General features: G+C 35.9%; 1 protein-coding gene across 1 annotated transcript in view; it reads right to left on the bottom strand.

The window, feature by feature from the left end:
* Positions 1-24840, bottom strand: part of LOC107748937 (ephrin type-A receptor 3-like) — a 70989-nt gene that overhangs the window by 24996 nt on the left and 21153 nt on the right. The window contains exons 6-15 of the mRNA XM_016563953.1: positions 23514-23626; positions 20483-20645; positions 17638-17746; positions 8058-8164; positions 6853-6942; positions 5495-5557; positions 5240-5327; positions 4085-4252; positions 3747-3970; positions 2214-2399 (exon numbers count right to left, since the gene is read on the bottom strand). Coding sequence (XP_016419439.1) covers positions 2214-2399; positions 3747-3970; positions 4085-4252; positions 5240-5327; positions 5495-5557; positions 6853-6942; positions 8058-8164; positions 17638-17746; positions 20483-20645; positions 23514-23626 — 1311 coding nt within the window. The remainder of the gene's footprint in view (positions 1-2213; positions 2400-3746; positions 3971-4084; positions 4253-5239; positions 5328-5494; positions 5558-6852; positions 6943-8057; positions 8165-17637; positions 17747-20482; positions 20646-23513; positions 23627-24840) is intronic.

Raw genomic sequence — 24840 nt, 5'->3', positions numbered from 1 at the left:
TATATATATATATATAAAAAATATTAAATTCTACATGTTAAAATTAAAATAATTAAGTATATTCCACAAGACAAAATTTAAATCACAAATTATAAGAAAACATGACATAAATTGTGTAAATTCAGTTTTTATATGTAAATATCTGAAATAGCTTCATCAGAGAGCTAAATAAAAATGTTTTCTCTTATAAAAATCTCTTTTTTAAATGACAAGCATCTTGCAGATTCTAAAATTAGTAAACATATGAGCAGAACAGTGTTATTTTAGCATTGAGATACATTGAGATTATGAATATTTTTATTTTCCATTCTCATTTTAATTTTAGATAAAGTTTTTTTTGTGTGTTTTTGTCATTTTTAGCAGTTTTGTTTCTTCCCCCATATGTCTATAGTTTTATTAATTTTTATTTCAGTTTTAGTTTTAGTTATTTTAGTACATCAAGTTAAAATAAATAAAAATGAAAAAGGTTGCCTTGGAAACTAGCTAAAATTTAAAAAAAATTAAATAAAACTTTTTAAAATATTTTATTTTATTTCACTTATTTTATTTCAGATAATGAAAATGATTTTTAATTGTTTTAGTTTTAATTTTAGTAACTATAATTACACTGGAGCAGAATTGTACATTTATAACCCCTCATGTTTTTTTTGTTTGTTTTTTTTTCCTAAGAATGTCAGATATTTCCTCTCTGCATCTTCCCCTAAACTCTCTTTCACCCTGTCAAAAGTGGGCTTATTTTAGATTCCAACAGAGGACTGGTCTATTCCACGAAGACAGAGGTCAGAGTGCAGCCTAATGTTGAATGCATTACTCTCACTTAAACCTCTACTTTGTTCTTCCAAAGAATCTGCGTACTCCGAGAGATACTGAACTGAGCTTTAACCCCGAGCCCCTGATATTTGCTCAGAACATAAATACACCACTTATAACTGGAGGACAGGCAATTAGGCAGAGTCTGCCTTTTCAAAATGAAACGCAAACTCGATTTACGGAGAAAATAGTTCTGTAAACTGCACAAACCAATACGAACAAAAGGTCAAAATTAGCATTCCACATTAGAGAGAACAGAGCGGAAAAAATGAATAAGACATGTCGAGACGTCGCTGTTCATATGTGTGCTGCTGAATATTTATGACAGTTAAAACACTTCCAATTAACTATTTAAATTATTAATATTCATGCAGTCATAAATATGCATTCTCTCATTGTTGTGCTCTATAGGTAGTGCGAAGCCGCAGACGTTTGTTCAGTCATAATGACGCTCGAAAGAAAGGGTTTTTGTTTGGCATCTGGTGAAAGCTGAAGTTCTCCGATAAGCTCTCCCCCATTACTGATGAGATAATGAGATTCTGAAAGGTTTCTAACACACATAACACAGTGTAAGTCTATCTCTGTATCTACTGCAATGCTAGGGTGTTCTGAGCGGTTTCTGGCAAGTTCTTATGTCTGCTAGGATTTTTTGGGCAGTTTCTAGGAGTTACATTTTTTTTTTAAATTACATATTTATCATCTACCAGATGAAAAGCATAATTCCAGTTGTTTAGAAAAGCAATAGAAGACCTCTCCTCAACAAGTCACTTGAACTGTCTGTAGCACAAACAGTGGGGGACAAGTTAAGTGCCAATTTTATTAGTCATTTAATACTGTACTTCGGTTTACTTTTGTAGCCAAACATTTCCAAATGAAAACTTAATTCTAGAGATAATTTGTTTAGTCATGTTTAAAGCGGGAATCTAGGGTTGCTCTGTAATACATCTGCTGTAGCGAGTCTTTGTCTTCCAATCCTCTTGTGTGGTTGGATCCAACTCAACAGAGCCATTCAGGTGGAACAGTCGAGCTCTGTTTCTGTCCTCCCCAAGGCTGAGCACGGCAGTGAGTACAGCACACCTCCATCTGGCTCTTAATCACAACGCCATGAAAACACTTTGTGACCGCTGTGGCGGAAAAGGGTTGTTGGTGTAGTCACAATAATCATATATTGTCACACTTGTGCTATTCAGCCATGCTGTATAAAAAGTGTACCGAGCCAAGAACTCAACTGTGCAATTGAATCCCTGCAAAATGATTTTTGAAAGCACTTTTGAGAACAGCTTATTTTTCCCTCAGTGCTTACAATGCAGTGTACGTTTACTTACTTAAACTTTTCAATCCGTCATTTAAAAGCCATTGGGTGAGGGTGAAGGTGAAGACGAGTGTACATGTCAGTCACTTACATCTGGTAACGACTCCCTCCAGTCTGATGATGTTGGGGTGGTCGAATTGGCCCATGATGCTGGCCTCGCTCAGGAAGTCCCGCCTCTGCTTCTCTGAGTATCCTGCCTTTAGACTTTTGATGGCCACGTAGATTTCTCTCTTGCTGGGGAGCTTCAGACGGCCACTGCAAACCTCACCAAACTCACCTGGCAAAGCGACACACGGCCATCATCAGCACATCAGCATCAGACTACAGCAGATTTATGAAGGAAAATATGCATAAATAAAATCCTCTTGCCTGGACACTGTGACTGTGCTCATTTTAGTGTATACAATTCCAAGTTTAAGATTTTTTTAGGAAAAATGTCTTCTGAGGAAAAATACTGCTGCTATTGAGGTGTATAAGGAGAAAATACTGAGCTGACTTTCTTTTGTTGAAACGGTGAATGTGTTATCACCCTGAAGGGGTTAATTTTGCGATAATGTCCAGATACATTATCCAGCTTATACTGCATATAATCAATCATATTTCTGTCTTGTTTTCCAGTGAAAAAATATTAACATTCTTAAAACTAGATATATTTTCTGCATATGATATTACAACATATTAAGACATTAGAGATTATATTTTAATATTTCTTTATTTTAGTTCATTTTCTGACCACATCAGAACAGTTTTTTAAATCATAAATACAAAAGTTAGTAAGGTTTATTATTGAAAAAAGCATTTAAAAGCATAAGAAAATAATTTATACAAGTACACAATTTAAGGATGTTTAGATATTTGTTTCTGAGAAACAAGACAAAAATTGTTCTTTTGAATGTTAATGTTATTATGTGAGAAGAAAGGGATGGTGGAGTGATACGAGAAACATAAACCTAGAACAGCTTTGTAGAAAACTAATTACCAGGGACAAAGATCAATTATACATTTTAGCAGCCTATATATATATTATATATAAACCCAATTTTTTTTTCAGCCAAACATGTTTGGGTTAAACGTGTGTCCTATTCTCACGCAAAGAATCTAACAATATTTCTCCATGGCATCGTTTAATTCAGAGCTCCTAAAGCCCTAAAGAACTCTATTGCACACTATTGCAACTAGATGAAGAGAAATAGGAAATGAGACAGAGAAATAAAGAACCAGGATAAAAGACAAAAAAAGTCTGAAAAATGGAGAAACAGACACTCACGGACAGAGAAAGCATACACTGAGGAAAATGAGATTTCAAAGCTTTCAAAGTTCAGACGCAGAGATATGCGGTATTAACAGCTCAGTATTTCAAACAACAGCTTTGTGTGTGAGGCTTACAGTCGGCAGATGTTCTATGATTAGGACTCAAATAGAAACCACTGTTTTTTTTAACATACATTAGCACACAACTGCGCTTACACACTGAAAACACTTAAAAACGTTTCATGAAGTGAACAATCCTCAATATTTAAGGAGCTACACTGACACAATTTGCATAATGTATATTTGTGACTCAGTACTGTTTTATTTTCATTTTCTTTCCACAATTTGATCTATAGAAGAATAAGACTCTCACCTGCACCTATAACTCTCTCTATATGTATAGTGGAGGCATCGATTTCCTTGGCAAAATCCCGGATGGCTTGATTTGGGTCCTCGTAAGTGTGGGGGTGAATGTATGTTCTGCTTCCTGGCAATTTCACTGCAGTAAAAAAAAAAAAAAAGACCACATATGATTTTGAGTCCAAATGAATGCCAAGACACGACTGCACCATAAAACCAAACAACCTCACAGCTAATCTGAGAAGAAAATGTAGAACTCTCTCATTACAATCAAGGACTAGTACATTTTAAAATCATCTTTTGATTATAATTGGTTTGGGGTGAGTTCCAAGGCGTCCGTAATAAGCGTGCTCTCCGTTTGGCACGGCGAGGGAGCGGCCGAGCTCGTGATAAGAGTCGGCAGCAGGGAGACAGATGAGCTGGAGGCTTCTGGCTTTTAATTTGGCAGTAATGATGAGGAGAGGGGCCGCCCATGCCAGGGTCACAGGAGCCCAGCCATGGCGAGTTGGCAGGCTGGAGCTGTGATTGCGTGGTAGAGAAGAGTGAGAATGATTCTGTCTTTGGCAAGCGCACCTCACTCACACACATACCCAACTGATAAAACAATAAATAGAATGACATAACTATATTATAATAGGACAACAGCTCAATAGACAGAACAAACAATAGAACGATGGCTCGATAAATAGAATGAACGAAAGAACGACAGAATGAACAACAGAACAAACAACAGAAAGACAGAACATAACAAAGTTAGATAGAACAAACAACAGAATGAACAAGCAAACAAATGAGTGAACAAACAAACAAATGTATGATAGATAGATAGATAGATAGATAGATAGATAGACAGACCTGTGTTCAATTTACAAATTCAATACAATTTCATGAATTGAAACTGAGTCAAATCTTCGTTTAAATTTTGAACTCTAACCAAAACCATCCTAACTATTAAGATCAATTAAGCTATTATTCATTATCAAATAATGTGTTTATTGGAGCATCAAAATAATACTATATCAAACAGAAAACTTGCAAATTTTTAACTTTTCTAAGTTAAAAAAAAAGATTAGTTAGTTAGTTATTAGCTGTACAGGCATCCTATTGTATAACCCACAATATAACTGTATTTGTCATAGAAAGCCAATAAAGTCAGAGTCATGTTCAAATAATAGGATGTTTCCCATAGTTTCTACAATCAGTTTCTGCTTTGAAATGAAAACGTGAGCATTCTATGCTGCATATGACAATAGCTATCATACATTTCCATTACATAGAGTGTGTATGCGGATATTGAGGACCACAAATCTTATGAAGCTGTTCTCACTGTATGTCTGTATGGCTGACAGGCCTCTCAGAAATCTAATGAGAAAAAGAGCATCTTATATTGACAAAATGTCTCTCCTTGAAGAACAAAGCAGTGAGCATCATCCTGATGAACGACTCCAATCTTCCAGTGTTCCTCCAATAAATGAGTGAACACTGCTTGCTTTTGTTCAGCAAGACCTCTGCTCTTTCAGTACAGCCTGGACACCATGAGGACAAATCACTTTGTGCTGCCTAATGCACTCTTGCTCTCTTTCTCTGGAACATTCTGTCACACAGGAGACAGATACGAGATGTTCGCTACACCAGGGTATGCTATTGTACTTTGCTGACGGGAGAAAAAAGATGTTCCCGCTCTATGTGAAGGTCTAGCACATTTCAGGTTCATATTTCCTCGTTCTCTGAGTCGCACACTCAATTTACATATCAATTTACCTTCACGGTCTAATATGCTGTCACATGAGCGCCGTTCTTCATGACGGCTTCCAGCTTTCTGTCCTGCAGACCATATACCATTGCTTCTATCAAGAATAGTTCACCTAAAATGCAAATTCTGTCATCATTTATTCACCTTCATGTCATTCTGTATGACTTACTTTCTTCCATGATTTTAATTTTTAAACAATATCCTGGCCACTCATTTGCCAAAATGCATCATAAAAGAAGTCCATTCAAATCAGTCATCTGAAGCCATTCAATAGCTTTGTGTGATGAACAGACAGAAATTTAAGTTGTCAGAATCTTGACATCCAACATAGCTCTTGTTGACATGTTCATGAGATTTCATATTAGAAGTAAGGATATCTGATTCATCAACTAATCATTCTGAGTATAATATTTCCAATGAATTGATTGTTCACAGAACCGTCTGAATGATTTGTTCACTTTTTTTATATAACAAAAAGCTATCGCATTGCCTCAGAAAACCTGGAATATAATGCATGAATCATTTGGACCAATTTTTTATTTGGACTTTTTTGGTCATTTTGGAGCTTCACTGCACCCGGCCTTTAATCACTTTGACTATACAGAAAACATTTTCAAAAATTAACCTTTATAAGAAGAATCCTAAGTGAAAGAAAGTGTTGGCAACAAATAACTATAATGACAGATTTTTTTTTTTAACTAGTCATCACTATTCGTCTTATTTTATCACTTTTATACTTATTTAGATTTAAGCAGCACAGCTGTTTTCAGTATTAATAATAATGATGATAATAATAATAATAATGATAAGCATATTAGAATTATTTCTTAAGGATCATGAAACAACATTCGGCTTTGTCATCAAAAGAATGACAGGAAGCAGATGTACAGTATGAAAACAGAAAACAATATTTTAAATTGTAATAATATTTCACAATATCGCTGCATTTTTGATCAAATAAATGCAGCCTTGGTAACATAAGTGACTTCTTGCAAAAAATAAAAATGCAAGTAGGAATACAACGACTTGTTATGCCATTTTATGCATATTGCACAATGTTTCAGTTCTTTTTATTATTTCCTTCTCTCTTATTTGACCTTTTCACTTTTTGGAACTTCCATCTCCATCGTTTCTCCTCTCCCTTCTCCCTTCATCTCTCTCGCTATATTTTCACATCTACATCTTGACACTCTTTGTGGGTTTGAGTTGGAGCAGGGCTGATGATTGTGCTGACAGTGTGCTTTCTGCTCGGAGCGCTCAGTTGGGCTGCAGCATACTAACGCTATTGAAATGAGACTTGGAGAGAAAGTGATCCAATGTAACAGGAACCAGAAAAGCTGTAGAGCCCATTCCCATCAGCCTCTACCCTGAGCGCTGAGCTGACTAAGGCGCTTTTTGATTCCCCCATCTCTGCGAGGTGTCTGGTGTGAAAACGGCTCTCCCCAAAACAGAATTTCTTTAGGAACAAGAACACTGGTCAGACAAAGACGTCGGTGTGATCAAATGGAAGGGGACTTTCTCCTCTGCATTTTCTTTTTTGCCAAGATGCCTTTAGAAGAGAGTTTGATACCTTAAAACTGTTCTTAAGGATCATGAAACAACATTCGGCTTTGTCATCAAAAGAATGACAGGAAGCAGATGTACAGTATGAAAACAGAAAACAATATTTTAAATTGTAATAATATTTCACAATATCGCTGCATTTTTGATCAAATAAATGCAGCCTTGGTAACATAAGTGACTTCTTGCAAAAAATAAAAATGCAAGTAGGAATACAACGACTTGTTATGCCATGCAGGCTTTCTTGATATTCAGAAGAGTTGATCTAGACGTTTTGGTACAAGCGGACTACAGAAACTGGAGGACGGGTCAGGGTTCTCCTCTATCCTCCTGGCATTCCATTCATCTAATAAGTAATCAAAGTGATGACCCTTTGAAATATCAGTCAGTTTATTATAAACTTGAAACTTCCTTTTTAACCTTGATTTTTATTCAAACGTAATAATAATGATAAGCATATTAGAATTATTTCTTAAGGATCATGAAACAACATTCGGCTTTGTCATCAAAAGAATGACAGGAAGCAGATGTACAGTATGAAAACAGAAAACAATATTTTAAATTGTAATAATATTTCACAATATCGCTGCATTTTTGATCAAATAAATGCAGCCTTGGTAACATAAGTGACTTCTTGCAAAAAATAAAAATGCAAGTAGGAATACAACGACTTGTTATGCCATTTTATGCATATTGCACAATGTTTCAGTTCTTTTTATTATTTCCTTCTCTCTTATTTGACCTTTTCACTTTTTGGAACTTCCATCTCCATCGTTTCTCCTCTCCCTTCTCCCTTCATCTCTCTCGCTATATTTTCACATCTACATCTTGACACTCTTTGTGGGTTTGAGTTGGAGCAGGGCTGATGATTGTGCTGACAATGTGCTTTCTGCTCAGAGCGCTCAGTTGGGCTGCAGCATACTAACGCTACTGAAATGAGACTTGGAGAGAAAGTGATCCAATGTAACAGGAACCAGAAAAGCTGTAGAGCCCATTCCCATCAGCCTCTACCCTGAGCGCTGAGCTGACTAAGGCGCTTTTTGATTCCCCCATCTCTGCGAGGTGTCTGGTGTGAAAACGGCTCTCCCCAAAACAGAATTTCTTTAGGAACAAGAACACTGGTCAGACAAAGACGTCGGTGTGATCAAATGGAAGGGGACTTTCTCCTCTGCATTTTCTTTTTTGCCAAGATGCCTTTAGAAGAGAGTTTGATACCTTAAAACTGAGTAAATATGGATGTACAGGGAAGGCTTTGAAACCAAACAGTCTCAAATTTAAATGTGAATCTAACGGAAGTTCAAAGGCTGGAAAGACACAAAGGAACTTCTCAACCTTGACTGAACCTTCCCAAAATTCAAACTTTAGACAAATGACGACAAACAAGCTGTATAATGAGAAATATTTCATATGACAAGCAGGCTTTCTTGATATTCAGAAGAGTTGATCTAGACGTTTTGGTGCAAGCGGGCTACATAAATAGGAGGACGGGTCAGGGTTCTCCTCTATCCTCCTGGCATTCCATTCATCTAATAAGTAATCAAAGTGATGACCCTTTGAAATATCAGTCAGTTTATTATAAACTTGAAACTTCCTTTTTAACCTTGATTTTTATTCAAACGAACATGGATGTTTATCGTAGGCTTCTGCAAAATACACACATCTGACCTCCACGCTGACCTTCTCTACTGCACCTTTCCACCTTTAAAACATTCTCCTCAACTCAGAGTGATGAATGGCAGGTGGTCTTAAATGTTGACTTCCTGTATGGCGTGCGTCTGGGCTGAGGAAGAGCTGTAAAACCTGAAAGGAGCCTGCGAAGGGCACAACATGAAGTTATTTCCTCCCATAATGCTTAATTGCTTGTTTGATTACCTTGTGTTTTCCACAGCATTAAAACGGGAGGTGACCAACCTTAGCTTTCATTTGACAATAAGCATGCGGCAACGGCATAGAAGAACCTTTTTTGGTTCTTAAAAAAAAAAAAAAAAATTTGTGGAATGGAAAGCTTCCACGGTTGTTAAAGGTTCTTCATGAACCACAGATGCCAATAAAGAACCTATTTTAAAAGCGTTTAGAAATAATGAAGTTCTGATGCTTCATTTGTTAGTTCACCCACCCATAAATTTAAAATATTGTCATGATTTCTGAAAGATAGTGTTTCAGATATTAACCAGATATAAATGCAACTTCAAAATAAAGGTTCTTCAATGGTTCTTTGCAGCATTATAAATTAATGCTTATAAGGTTTAACCCTTCTTATAAACAATAGTTTTGCATTGTATTGAGTTATGGAGCAGCTGGAGATGACATTCGTGTTCATATCATCATATAGTGAGACGACAGAAGCTGAAAACACCGCGAGCCTCATCCGCGCTTTAGTATATGTGTAGTAAACAAAACAGTGCACTGCACTGCATAAATACTGGAAAAGATCGATTCGCGGCTTTTGAGAATCGATATCGAATCGACGTCATTTAAAAAAATGATTAATCGGAAAATCGATTTTTTTTTTTGGCCCAGGCCTAATTACTTGTCAGTACTTACTCACCCTCATGCCATTCCAAACCTGTACGACTTAATTTCTTCAGCAAAACACAAAAGATGATATTTTGAAAAATGTTTCAGCTGTTTTTGCCCATACAGTTAAAGTCACTGGGGTCCAAAGCTACACTGTACCCCACTGATTTTCACTGTATGGACCAAAAAAAAAATATATATATATTTTGTGTAAGAAAGATCACGGAAGAAAGAAAGCCATACAGGTTTGCAACGACAAGAGAGTTAGTAAATAATAACCGACTTTCATGTTTTGGGTGAATACTGCATGCTGTTCTAAAGAACCTATAATTTCACATCAATTACACTCTAAAGTTCTATACAGCCCATATAACTCAAAGGTAAAATGAAAAATAATGCTTAACAAGAAGATTTGAACCTAACTGCAAAGAATACCGCTGAACTTTAATTTTGAAGACAGCTGCATAATAAGCTGAATTTATACATCGTTAACATCGGAAGCAAAGTGCTTTTGGTATAATTCAGATTAGACAGCAGTGTCCGTGTTTGAAGTTAGAAACAAAGTAAATCTCTATTACTGATTACAACATTCAGTAATGAAGAAATTCAACAAATGACAGCACTTTGTTCTGAACCCTTTGTTCACTACTGTCACGCCAAGAAAGAGAGAGGGAGAGAAATATGGGATTTGTTTCTGGGCTTCAGAACATCTACACCACACACAATGCAGAACAAAAGGGAAGTTACAACAACACGGTGTCTGTACAATATTAGTCTCGAAACATTGAAAATGAAGCCGAAAGAGATGCACAGAGAGGCTCTCCACAGTGTTCCATATTTTTGGTGAGGGAACGTTTTGGCCCGCAGTGGCTGTCAGCAGGGCTGATTAGCATAAACGACAGGCTTTTTTTCAAAGATCAGACGATTTCTAATCATTCGCTGTGTTTGCCACAGTGCTAATAGGATGGAGACGGATAGAGAAATGCCTCCCTAACGCTTTCATCAAGCAGAGTGGCTCTTCAGATTAATGGCAATCAGCGTCACCCACGTCTCCAGCTCACGGGAGCCGTCGATGCTGAACCGTACGGTCATTACATTATCAAGCAATAACAGATAGCCAGAATGAATGCGAAACAAAATGCTCGTCCCTCGTTTAAGCTACTTTCTCTTGGCTCCTTTCTCTGTTAGAGGAGACCTGGCAGACCTCCAAGGCCTGTGCTTGCTATTTAAAAAAAAAATAAAAAAAATTTACTCCAGCCAAACTCATTATTAGTGGAGTGAAGAGATTAAATTGAGATATGTGCTAAATTCCAGGATGTGTTTCTGATCGGTGTGGAGAAACATCTCATTTGTTAACGATTCATTACAGTAATTGAGAATGCAGGAGAGAAAATTGCAGTGATAATGATCCTATATTTGAGAGCCGCTTTTTATTAGTTTGATTCAGTACAGCAGTCAGAATCCAATTAATTAAGGAGTCTTAACCTCTGACATGATGACTAGTGTCGCCCTAATCTATGCAGGGGCCACGCATGTAATAAAACTCTCATTTGCTAATCGACCCAAAGAAAATGAAAGTGCATGCCTTTGTTTAGGTGAAAAACGACAGTGTAAATTAGACTAAGCCTGATAGCAAGTTCATTTTGGTTGACTTTTAATTAGAAATAACAAATACTAAGGATACAAATTGTGAAAGGTTATTTATTCAGTTAATTATGAAAACAATCTTTAAAATAGTTAATTCTTTAAAAAAATATTGCTATTATTATTATTATTATATTTATAATGCCAAATTGAAAAAAAATAATAATATTAACAAAAGCACTATATAAAACTGCATAACTGTATAATAACAACAATAATATAAGTAGTAATATAATCAGGTAATAATAATAGTAATATAACATTTTCATAAAGTATAATAATACTATTCTTATAATATTTGTATATTAATATACTTGTATAATTAATAATAATAATAGTTATAAAACCACTATATATAAAACTGTATAACAACAACATAAATAATCACAATAATATAAATATTTTCATAAATCATAATAATGCTATTTTTATAATAATAAAATTATTATAGAATAATTATTATTCTATAATAATAATACAATTATTATTATTATTATTATTATTATTAATAACATTAACTCTGAAAACCAATCATAACCAGTCACATTTCTAATGCCATAACCTACACCTAACTTTCTTCTGTTGGTCTCAGCAAAGTTTTCTGAGGAAAGTACTACAGTACATGGCCTGTCACCTCTTTCCTAGCAAGAGGTTTAAGATTCCCTTCCTGTATAATTGTGCTTGACAGGCGGCAGCTTGCTTTGCTTTCATTATCTCAGTGTTTACTTCTGTTTTATGCTGACCGTGCGATATCTCAGTCGCTACTGATATCACACCGCTCAAAATGAACTGAGCTATAGTGCCATCCATCCTATTGAAACAATTATTAGTAGCGGCACCGCTGCCAAAGAGTGCTTTTACACACAGCGAGTATATTGCGGTGAGAGGCTAGTTCATCACGTTAAGAGGATGGGAGAACCATTACACCTCTGGATAAACGTGAGAAGTATGTGTGTGCATGTGTTTGCACATGTCTGTGCAAATGAGAATGCACTGAGAAGGGCCCGCTGGCTATAGACTTGGAAACCAAGCTCCTATGAAGCTCTTGTTCACCATTCCAGCTTTTAAAATGGGACAGCTCTTCCAAGTAGTTTTGGCTCTAAAACGTCATTATGTCTGTTGTGCTACAATTTCAGGCACGGAGAGGTGCTTTGGTGAGTCTACTAGCAGCACAGATGCATTTGTACCAGGGCAGAAAAACAAAGAGCCAAATTGTTAAATTGGTGCCATTTGGCCAATCAAAGATGTCATCCGATGTTACCATACGCAAGCACACTTGAGGTAAAACGGAACATTTCATGCAGAAATCCATTATGAACATGGCAGCGCAACAACCTGTTTGACAGATAATAGGAGGATGAAAATTATCGAAAACATGTTTGAGAGCATGAAGTGCTCTCAGCTTTAGGTTCTTGGGGGAAACGTTCTATTTGCATGATGAGAGTGAGTAAGTGTATGAAGCACACTTTTCTGTCATCATTAAGTTTTAAGAATAACCCAAGGCCTATAGCAGATGCTTCGAAAATAACATCTCATTGACAAAGAGCTGCTGCCTCTCTCTGATTAGATCGACTTGAAAATCTTCCTGTGCACTTCATCTTTTATTACAGAGACAAATCCATCTGTGCCATACTAGCATTATCAAGGAGATAAGTGAATGATCTCTTGTAGAACCCCAATGTATTTCCACTGTCATGACAGACTATATCTGAAAAAGGGGGTAGAGTGGTTTAAACACACAGTATACACTTAAAGGTGGACCAGAGACATTATAAGGAGGGAAAAAAACGAATGGGAAAAATCATGATGCACAATATGGCAGCTCTAGGAATTAAAATCCCAATTTGTTTTCTCTAGAACAAGCATGCACTTTTAACTAGACATGCCTGGGAAATCATCATCATGTAAATACTTTTCAATGGTTACAGTTACTTATGCCATTGTAGGAATGCTTTATTTTCCTCAATTAATTTATTCCAAAAGTGTCCAATAATAGTGCTCCCATGAGGCCTACCCCATATAGTAAATATGTAGGCCACGAACAATTCACTATACAATTTTAAACATTTGTTAAAAGTACAATTAACTTAGTTGATTTAAAGTTAAAACACCTTAAAGGAAATGGAAATTTGTGGATTCCTTGTGGATTATTGTGATGTTTTTATTAGCTGTTTGAGCTCTCATTCTGACGGCACCCATTCACTGCAGATGGTCCACTGGTGAGCAAGTGATGCAATGCTAAATTTCTCCAAATCTGTTCCGATGAAGAAACAAACTCGTCTACATCTTGGATGGCCTGATTTTTTCATTATTGCCTGAACTATTCCTCAACTATTTAAATGATGGAAAATCAATGAGTCCAGCTTTGAGATGCATAATAGTGCAATTCATATGACTAATTTATTGAATATTTTTAAAAAATACAGTAGCTATTGATAATTATTTAAAAAATAATGTGCTTGCTTGATTTGCATGCAGCGGAAAATATTAAAAATGTAATTAAAAGACAAATATTGGCATGTGAAGCATACGGTGTAGGATACGGCTTAAAAGAGATTATTCTAAAGGATAGAGAGAGTTAGACATGCATGGGAGTAAAATAGATTTTCCAACTTTCTCATAAGCTGAAAACAAAAATAATTGTCTGGCAATGATGAGAGCAGCTGTGATGTTTAATAAGTTGAAGAGCTAAACTTGCTGGAGTTTCCCAGCCGTTAGCACCCACCTGCCATGTTTTAATTGCTTTTTAGGGAAACAGACTTAAAAAAAAAATGTAGTTGTCCGAATTTGATGACTGAACACCATCTGCCTGCTGTAACACATGCCAGTTTCTCCTGTTGTCCATATACAAGACCACAAATATTCTGTATTCTGTCAGCCAATGCAAGTCCCTGGTGCACTGAACAAGCAAATTAAAATAGCATTATTTATTTATTTACTTATTTTGATCTCAGCTGCTATTTTATTCACACAAAAAGTGTGGCGAATGGAAAGAAGAGAAAGGAATAGCTTGTGCGCTAATGGCTCCAACTAAAACTTTATTTCTATTAACCAGTGCACTTATAGTTTTATTATTGAGAATTTGATTATGGTAGCATTAGCATTTTTATGGTATGCTAATCATGCTTGCCTATTTTCATTCAACAAGGGGAATGACTCTAATTAGCTGTATTTCAAACGATTATATTAAAGCATAGATCCCAGCCTCAGTCTTTCTTGTAGGCTACACGAATTATAGCGGTGGAACAGGCAATGCTGATGTTAAAATCTCTAAATAAATCTCTGTGAGCCAGGTGAAGTACAAAAATATGCTAACGGTGCCGTAGCTTTAGCAAAATATTGACAGAAAAGGGAGAAGGAGGGAGGGAGGGAGGGAGAGAGAGAGAGAAAGAAACAGAGAGAGAGAAGAGGAGTATGGGGAATAGAGTCAGAAAATAATGAAGTAAAACAAGCTGAATACTGCAAGTCTAACCAGCCACTCTGCTACTGTTTGTTCACTTGTTTGTTTTTTAATGTTTGTTTATTATTTCGCTCATTCTTTCATTCAATTGTTTGCTTGTTTATGCGTTTGTTCGTTCACTCATTCGTTCACTCGTCATTTGTTTCCTCATTCTTTCTTTCTCCCTGGTGTGATTCTTATGAAAAAGATGGATATACTTGGCAGCTATAAAGACCTAATGGCAAGAGGAAACAAAATGGACTCAACGGGTCAAGTGGGATTTTAGCAGACCAAGACATGAGGAGCAGTGAGGTGATTATGTTGTTTGATCTCTCGCCCTGAAATCCTGAGCTGCATGGAATGAAACTATTCTCAATGTTTGAAAGTAAGCCAACAGTTCAGCTTGAGGACATATAGCTGGCTGGCAGGGGTTATTGAGGTCTGACTTCTCTCTGAAGAACGATGCAGTTTGCATAATCTTTCTATAGTATGTCAGACAGCTGTGTTACAGTGGAGACTTATGCCTGAGGCCTGTAGCCAAAGGTATAATCTTCTGGCAAACCTGCACATGGCAGAATAATACAAATACATTTGGGGGCCTCAAATTTGTGGGAAAGACTGTATATGTGCAGTATGTTAGAGAGTCTACAGTATAGTTTTTCTAACACATTACAACAGTACGTCTGAATGATTATGTAAGCCCTATTTAATTAGGCCTAATATTATGGTCATATTATGGTCATGTCTACCATTTAAGTTGAGCTATTTTAGCATGACATGGCAATTTAAATATAATAAATGTACAAGATTCTTAAAAACAGCACAAGATGCAACAAAACAGCGTTCAAAAGTCGGTAAGATTTTTTAATGTTTCTGAAAGAAGTTTCTTATGCTCAATAAGTACAGTAAACATATTGAGAATTATTATTACAAATTAAATAACTGCTTTCTATTTTAATACAGTTTATTACAAAAAAAATTTAATTCAACAGTGATTCCTGCTGATTCTTGAAACATTATTCTAATGCTGCTGATTTGGTGCTCAAGAACCCTTTCGTATTATTATTAATGTATAACATAGTTGTGGTGCTTAATATTTTTGTGGAAACTGAAAATTTTTCACGATTCATTGATGAATAGAAAGTAAAAAAAACAGCATTTATTTGAAATAGATTATTTTGTAAATCTTTACTGTCAGTTTTGATCAATTTAATGCATCCTTGCTGAATTAAAGAATTAATTTCTTTTAAAAAAATAACACCAACCCCAAACTTTTGAAAGTTAATATTCGTAGACCAATATTTACAAAAATAGCACAGACTGAATGCAAGAAGACAAATATTTAGCAAATGCACTAAACAACAAAACAAATCAGTCTGCACAAAAACCCTCAGCCATACGGATGAGCATTGCCAGGAAAATTGCTCAAAGCAGGCGATTTGAAATCTGACAGTAATTGTGTTGAAATGTATTGTTAAAGGCACTGAATTTCTTACGACACCTCAAAGGAGAGGAATTTAGAGATGCAACACCTCTGAAAGAGTCTGATGTGCTGACAGTCCAACAGCACAGTAAAGACAACACACTGTCAAAATCCTCTCCAAAATCCTCCATTTAAAAAAATTCAAACACTGGCCCTAAAAATATTAGAGCTAAAAACATGAGACTACTAGCCATTTTCACAAATCGCCCATCCTTCTCTTTTTCTGTTCTTCACCACTTTTGTCTTCCTCTTTTACAGTTATCCGAGGAGCACCAATCAACACATTCTGTTTTTCCAGCTTTCACTCCGGACAGAGAGCTCTAACTGGAAATGCATGAAGCTGCACTGGCTTGTGAGTAAAACCTGTCGAGAATCGCTCTAGTACGCCACTTTTTCTGGTCTTGCGTATTCCAGTCTTACATATTTATTGTTTTGGTTTATAGTTGAGTGGTTTGAGATTAATTATTTGTTGCACATGAATCCATTACGTGCATTTCTACATGCTCTCAGCAGGCAAACATGGGTCTTTTCTAGTCAATACTGAATAGGGCACTCAGCATTATAGGCAATCACCTCAGATCAATACTAATGTTTTTAGAGACTTCGGGCGAGCTTTGTTCGAGAAAGAAACCACTATTTAATTCAGTCAGAGTATATTTATTATCAGCATTAATTTATAGGCTCAGTACGTCTCACCCAACTGACTGCACCGTCTTTTCTGCTTCAGCTATTGTTTGAATAGCAAAGATGCTGTGCAAAATGTCTCCTCAGACTTCAATTTCAAACGCTTTCTTCTTCACTCTACTACACCACTTTTTCTGGTCTTGCATATTCCAATTTTACATATTTATTGTTTTGGTTTATAGTTGAGTGGTTTGAGATTAATTATTTGTTGCACATGAATCCATTACGTGCATTTCTACATGCTCTCAGCAGGCAAACATGGGTCTTTTCTAGTCAATACTGAATAGGGCACTCAGCAGGATAGGCAATCACCTCAGATCAATGCTAATGTTTTTAGAGACTTCGGGCGAGCTTTGTTCGAGAAAGAAACCACTATTTAATTCAGTCAGAGTATATTTATTATCAGCATTAATTTATAGGCTCAGTACGTCTCACCCAACTGACTGCACCGTCTTTTCTGCTTCAGATATTGTTTGAATAGCAAAGATGCTGTGCAAAATGTCTCCTCAGACTTCAATTTCAAACGCTTTCTTCTTGGTTTTTAGGAGCCTATAAGACACACCTCACCGAGTGCCTGTATGGGTTGTTCTAGTTCTTTTAAATGCTTCGGCATGGAAGAATCCACACTTCATTTTCTAATTCAAGGTTCAATTTCTTGTAAAATCGCCATTTGACAGCAGCTCTCAGACCTAACGAACAGAAGTGTTTTATTTTGCTCTCTAATATCAGCCCTCAGAACCAGTACACCTTCCTCCAAGATGGTTTAGAAGGACAGAGTGACTGAAGCAAAGGTCAGATGGTCTTAAAAGGAAGACTATTCTTACCGTCCGCTCACTACAAAACATGCCACCAGGAAGATAAGGAGCACAATGCCACCGGCTACGGACACCGCAAGGATTGTGGACTGGTTAGGGTCCCCAATGGCCAGCATATCTAAAGAGGGAGGAAGAGAAAAAGAGACACATTTGCATTAATGTTAACCCTCATGTTCTGTTTTTGAGATTGACTCTTTTTCTGTTTGGCCTCGAAGTCCCCAATGAGTTCCTCCGACGTAATCAAAACCCACAAGAAAGATATTCAGACATTCATCCCACCCATCTATAATAATAATACTAATACTATTAATATTATTATTATTGATATACATTATTTTATTATTTAAATGATAAATATTAAACAAATCAATAAAGAAATACATTACTATTGTAATAATACTATTGTTATGTAAAATAAAAAATACGTATTTAATAATAAAAAGAACAACAACAAAACTAAAATAAACAATACTGAAACTTTAACCTTCTGTTTTAAAACAGGCTTGTTTATTTCTGTTTTAAGTAGACTTGCATTTTTCTAAATATTGATTTTTATGCAGTATAGTGACATTGGTTGTGAAAAATTTATGGCATTTAGCCTATTCATGTTTTATACCAAACAAGTAATGTTTCATCTTTCACGGAAAACCTTTGAACATGTTATCAACAAAGTATGTTTTTTTTTTTTAAGTATGTGGTATCTTAGACCCCAAAGAGGGTTAAATATTTAGCTTCAATGTCAAACTTTGCTTTGGTTCGCTCTGAAAAACCAGAACCAGCTGCATTCGGCCACTAAATATGTAGACGAAGGCAGAAGTCAATTTTCTAATTTACACATGCCATCCAAATAGGTATGTTAATAGAGGGAATAACAGGCACGGTTTGAAAGTTTCATGGCGAGTATATGGATTTTATGCTGCCGCAATCAACTCATTACTCAAAACAAATACAACATTTATCAAGCCTGGCAATGCATGAGTAACCGCCTCTTACAGGGAAATGAATATCTCCAGCAACAGGAATTGATTTAGAATTCCACTCAACTCCATTTAAAATCTCAGTTATTCACCACATGCAGAAAGAGATCGCAACTTTCAGGTCAGGACCAGACGCATGAAGTTTGCTAAATAGGAATAACAGCTATACGATCATACCAAGATTTTTTTTGCCCTTTTTTGACACTTATTTTGACAGGACAATGAGAGATATGATCGGAAAAGACATTGAGAACAGAAAGAACAGGACTGGGGGAAAAAGGCAAGCAAGATTCATGGTTTATAAAAAAAAACTGGAAACCTTTACAACCAACTTGCATTAAACATGAAAATGCCATTAGATACTATTAATGCAGATTAACTTTAGCAGCCCTAACAAAATAAATAAATTACAACTATAGTACTCTGTAAAAATTAAAAGCAAACTACAACTAACAATAAGTGAAAGTTACAAAGATAAGTTTAAAGTAAAATAAATTTTTTTTTTTTATTAAAATAAATTCCAAATGATAATAACCTAACTTCTAGCCAATGGTTCCATAAAGGGATTTTTCTACATTATCAGACTAAACGCATGCAATTTACAGTACTGCCCGTTCTGCTCTGATGCTTGTATGAACAAATGCACGCGGTGTAAGCCGTTTATGAATGTCACCGTGAGCCAAAGGCTTAAGCATATCTCATATAATTAAAAGAGCAATTACTATACTGGACTCCGTTAACTTTCAGCTTGGCAGATCAGGTCCGCTGAGCTCTGTGATATGCTTCCAGAGATGCTCGCTGGGCTGTAACGTGCTTTAAATTAGGTACATATACCACAAGGTCTCTGTGTTTACCATATGCACCAAAGCCTTTTAAAATGTGCCTCCATTCTTTGATCCACATAAAGAAACATAGACTCAACATAGCCTTGTTTGTCCTCACAAGACATGGTGACACAGTGCTCACCTCCCAATGAGCATAAGCAGGAGGTTTGGTAAATAAGTCACACACTTTAAGTTTTCTATTAATCAAATAATCCACAAAATATTAAGCAGCACAACTGTTTTCAACATTGATAAAAATGTTTCTTTAGCACCAAATCAGCATATTAGAATGATTTCTGAAAGATCATGTGACACTGAAGACTGGAGTAATAGCTGCTGAAAATTCAGCTTTGCCATCACCGGAATAAATGACATTTTAAAATATATTACAGTTAAAGTTTTAAATGATAATTACATTTCACAATATTACTGTTTTACTGTATTTCTGATCAAATCAATACATTTATTGAATTAAATAAATGCCTTTTTCAAAAACATTTAAAAAAATCTTACCGACCCCAAACTTTGGAATGGTAGTGTAGAACAGAATTTGTACACACACTTTTTAATGCTGTCAATGTTTGTGTCTAAAAATCTAGAAATAACTGAAACTACTGCATGGAAACACAGAAAAGGCATAATAAAGAATTCATACAAAAACGGAGGTTAAAGGGATAGTTCACCCAAAAATGAAAATTCTGTCATCATTTACTCACCCTCATGTCGTTCCAAACCTGTATGAGTTGCTTTCTTATGTCGAACATAAAAGAAGATATTTTGAAGATTGCTGGTAATCAAACAGTTGGTGGTTGCCATTGACTTCCATAGTATTTTTTTTTTCCTACTATGGAAGTCAATGGCAACCACCAACTGTTTGATTACCAGCAATATTCAAAATATATTATTTTATGTTCGACATAAGAAAGCAACTCATACAGGTTTGGAACGACATGAGGGTGAGTAAATGATGAAAAATCATTTTCATTTTTGGGTGAACTATCCCTTTAAAATGCCCAAAAAAGAAAACTGCTGAGAAAAGTATAAAATCATTACCCTCATGACTGGTCTCCAGCTCTATCTCCCCACCGTAGTTGCCGTAGCCTCCATCAGTGCGAGCCCTCACTCTGAACACATAGGTGGTGCCCGGCTTCAGTCCTTCCACTGTCATTGTGTGGGCTTTGGTCTTCAGAACCGTGTAGTTCTGGTCTCTTTGGTTCTGGAATGGAAAAACAAAGCAACATTCACTTTCACTCACAGTGAGATTGATTTGTTTAGTAGGATTTAGAGATTGAGGACAGACAATGATGGAAAATTTAGACTTGAATAGCATTCCTGTCAGATGTTATTGCGGATTTGAAATTTTTTACTAACACTTATACTACCGTTCAAAAGTTTGGAGTTGATATAAATGTTTCTGAAAGAAAATGTTCTTATGCTTACCAAAACTGGATTTTTTTAAAAATCAACAAATAGAGTTAAAAAACTGTAATATTCTCAACTATTATTACGATAAATAACTGATTTCTATTTTAATATATTTTAAAATATAATTTATTCCTGTGAAACAAAGCTAAATTCTCAGCAGTCATTACTACAGCCTCAAGTGTCACATGATCCTTCCAAAATCATTTTAATATGCTGATTTGGAGTTTAAGAAACATTTCTTATTACAATCAATGTTGAAAACAGTTGTGCCAAGTAATATTTTTGTGAACACCATGATGCATTTTTTATTCATTTTATTAATTCTATTCATTCTTTGATTAATATAAAGTACAAAAAACAGCTTTTATTTGAAATAGATCTTTTTAAACAATTTAATGCATCCTTGCAGAATAACATACTTTTTGAACGGTAGTGTAATACTGACAAACAGTTTAAAATCACACTTTCTCTGCAAATTCTTTCAGCAGACATTTCTGTATGAAATTATAAAAGTTATCAAGCCTTCTGTTAAGTCTTGCTGCAATGCTATGCTAACAATGTTAACCATTCAATCTTGTTAAAGCTGCTTCAGGTAAACGGCAGGGTGGCAGCATTGATGTGCAGCATGTAGAACAGCAGAATTTCGAGGCTGTGCTGTAGAATATGACATAAGAGGATTAATGAAGGATATTATTTCAGCAGCACGTTAACACTGTAGCCAGTACACTTCATAGAGGCAGATGCTGGGGTGCTAACAGACCAGGCAAAGGCTTTAATTTACATTGTTTGACATGATTATTGGTGTGATTATAGTTACATGAGTCAGACATCTGCAGTGGTGTGTGAATGTGAGTCTATGAATATTGTGTGTTGATTAATTTTGTAGTAATTACCAAGACTGCCAGCTAACACTTAACATGGCAGATTCACATATTCTCTGATGCATATTGTACACAAAAATGGCAAGAGCTGGCTGAAAGTGCTAGTTTGGATATGGCTGACTGATACTGACTTATAGCCAGCAGTCTGGCTATGCATTACACTTACATTCACACATTTGACTGACGCTTTTATCCAAAACGACTTGCATTCAAGGTACACAAGTCTAAAAAAGTCTAACAAAATCTTGCAATATGATCTTATAAACTGATTATATAAACCTAGAATGGACAAAAGGAATCAGCCACTAGCTACCAGTCACTGAATCAGTCCAGCAATGGAGCCAAAACCCCTTTCAAAATAAATAAATCTCTTCCAAATATTAAAGAGCATCTCATAACCAAATGGGTTCTGGGAAAGACTTGGTCTCTGTCCACCACACCCAGAATGTAGGAGGGCAGAGCAGGTTTGTTTCTGAGGGCGTGGGATTGTTCCAGTTCCAACAAACACAGCATTAACCACATGATCTCCAATGCCAGACACCCATCTGGGCATTCAGTCTGAGCTGACATTCCATAATCGCACAGCAACCAGTATGTGTGAAAGAATAGACTGGGTCAGTGCGACTGCATCTGTGCAGGATTGATGTAAAAAAACAAAACTTTTGCCTGTGACCAGACAGTATGCTTTGAAAGCTTAAGAATAAATCTTAGAGGAGATGTCATATTTAAATTGACGGGAATGAAAACGAGGCTGAGTTGGGGAGAGAAAAGCAAACTGTTGAAATAAATATTTTATTTAAATGTATTATTATTATGTATTGAATAAAATATAATAGGAATTATTGGATGTACTGTATATTGCTATGCCTCACAGCTTTGGTTGCATTACTTATAAACAACTGTGTGTCAACATGCTCCCCTTTAGTCTGGGTGTGTGTGTGTGTGTGTGTGTGTGTGTGTGTACAGGTCTGTTACAGTGAAGGTATTCTCTCTGACCAGAGATGTCAATATATAAAACATAAAATAAACTGAGATACAATATTGGATATAATGAGGTGCAGCTTGTTCAATGTGTACGGGTTCAATAAAACAAACAAAATCCATCCATCAATTAATACAATTCTCTCAGATCTGAGATGTCAATAAAAAATAAATAAACAAATAGAGTTCAGAATAGAGTAAATACAAAGAGTTCAGCCCATTCAATGTGTACAACATGTTCAATAAAATAAAATAAAACTTTTAAATGTTGGATATTATTCAGCCTGTTCAATGTGTACAACAGGTTCTAAACAAAACAAAACAAAAATACTGGACATTAATTTCTGTATGGACTATATCTTTAACCCACACAGACTTGATTTCATTACTTATTAACAACTGTGTGTGTGCACGTTCTCCTTTAGTCTGGATGTGTTTGAGAGTCTGTGTATACACTTGTGTTTCAGTGAAGGTATTCTCTTTGATCAGTGACGTCAACCCTGGTTTCATTCTCCCGTTATAATTAAAGAGCTATGCGTATATGTGTGAGCAGCCGGCTGTGGCGTACAGGGTCTACTGATTGCTTTCATTCCCAAAGGCACGATGATGCTTCAGCCCTCAATTACACATGCCAGGGCTGCCTGGACAACTGCAATCGTTACAGCTTTTAATGGAGGTCAAAGAAGCATGTTTGTAATCTGTGTGTGAGGATGATAACTCTGCTTGTTAGAGTAGTGCAGATGGAAATAAAACAGGAGAGAATAAGAAGCGAGGAGAGGAGATGAGATTAGATGTACCTTCTCATAGTAGATGACTTCATATTCCACTATGACTCCGTTTGGTCTGTCGGGTCCCTGCCAGGCCAGTGTGATACTGTCTTTACTCTTTCTCTCCTTCAGGATCACATTCACTGCAAACAGAGTGAGACAGAGCCACAATGAGAGAGAGAGAATTCTCATTTTTGCATACAAAATGGTAAGATTATATCTATTCGTATTCAAGACCACCTCAGTTCAATCGTAGCTTCTTGACCCACATGGTTTTATTCCAGTTACACCTCTATTGATACAAAATAAAGCCAGCTTACAATCCCTTACAGACTTGAGAGTGCTTTACACACAGACACACAAGTGAAACCTTTGTCTAAAGAGAGACAAAGGGGGGCCACACAACAGCAGGTAATTACACTTCTGAAACACAGTCTAGCACCTTCTCTGTCTCTCTCGGCTGTCCCTTCATCTCTCTCACTACAGCAGGACAGACACAGAAAGAGAATGAGAAGGGGGGAGGGAGATGGCAGTAGAGACAGCGGGTCTGATATTTGGTCAGATGGTTGGAGGTAAATTCACCTGGTGTCCTTCACCTCTTCTGTGCTCTGAGATCTGTGAACAGCCTTCACAATTACACCAGACATGCACACCCACACACAAATACGGAAACTCATTGAAGACTGTATATTTCTATTTAAAGAATCACAGTTCTCACCAAAATATTAAGCGGCACAACTGTTTTCTACATTGATAATAATGAGAAATGTTTCTTAAGCACTACATCAGCATATTAGAATGATATCTGAAGTAACGTGAGACTGAAGTGAAGAAATTTCATAATAAATTAATTACATATATTAAATTTCATAATACATTAAAATAGAAAACAGCTGTCAAACTGTAACAATATTTCACAATATTACTGTTTTACTGTATTTTTCTACCACTTAAAATTTTAAACAATACTGTATCTACTTTTGATTTCCATCAATGTATGCTTCAGACACGGGTCACGACGAGGCGTTCCCCATAGCGACCCCTAGAGGACGCAGTTCGAAGTTCCCATGAAAGGGAACTTACTTAATATATTTGTATATAATACAATATATATATAAAAATATGTAATAATTAAATAAAAAATTAATAATGCAAAATCTGATGGCCTAGAATTTATGATTTTATTGATCTTCATACAAATAAATTAATTCATTCAAAACATAAATGCAAAGAAAGAAAGAAAGAAAATTATTAATTTGATTCTTAAATTGATTATTAATTTGGTTCTTGATTTGCTCTTGCTTGCTGTGTTTTAAAACACTAGTACATATAAACTACGTAGCTGTCTAAAGAACTA

The sequence above is a fragment of the Sinocyclocheilus rhinocerous genome, unplaced genomic scaffold, assembly GCF_001515625.1.
Source record: "Sinocyclocheilus rhinocerous isolate Xijiao unplaced genomic scaffold, SAMN03320098_v1.1 scaffold440, whole genome shotgun sequence".
NCBI classification, from domain to species: domain Eukaryota; kingdom Metazoa; phylum Chordata; class Actinopteri; order Cypriniformes; family Cyprinidae; genus Sinocyclocheilus; species Sinocyclocheilus rhinocerous.
Note: the sequence above shows the minus strand (reverse complement) of the source record. Positions and strands in the feature narration are given on the sequence as shown.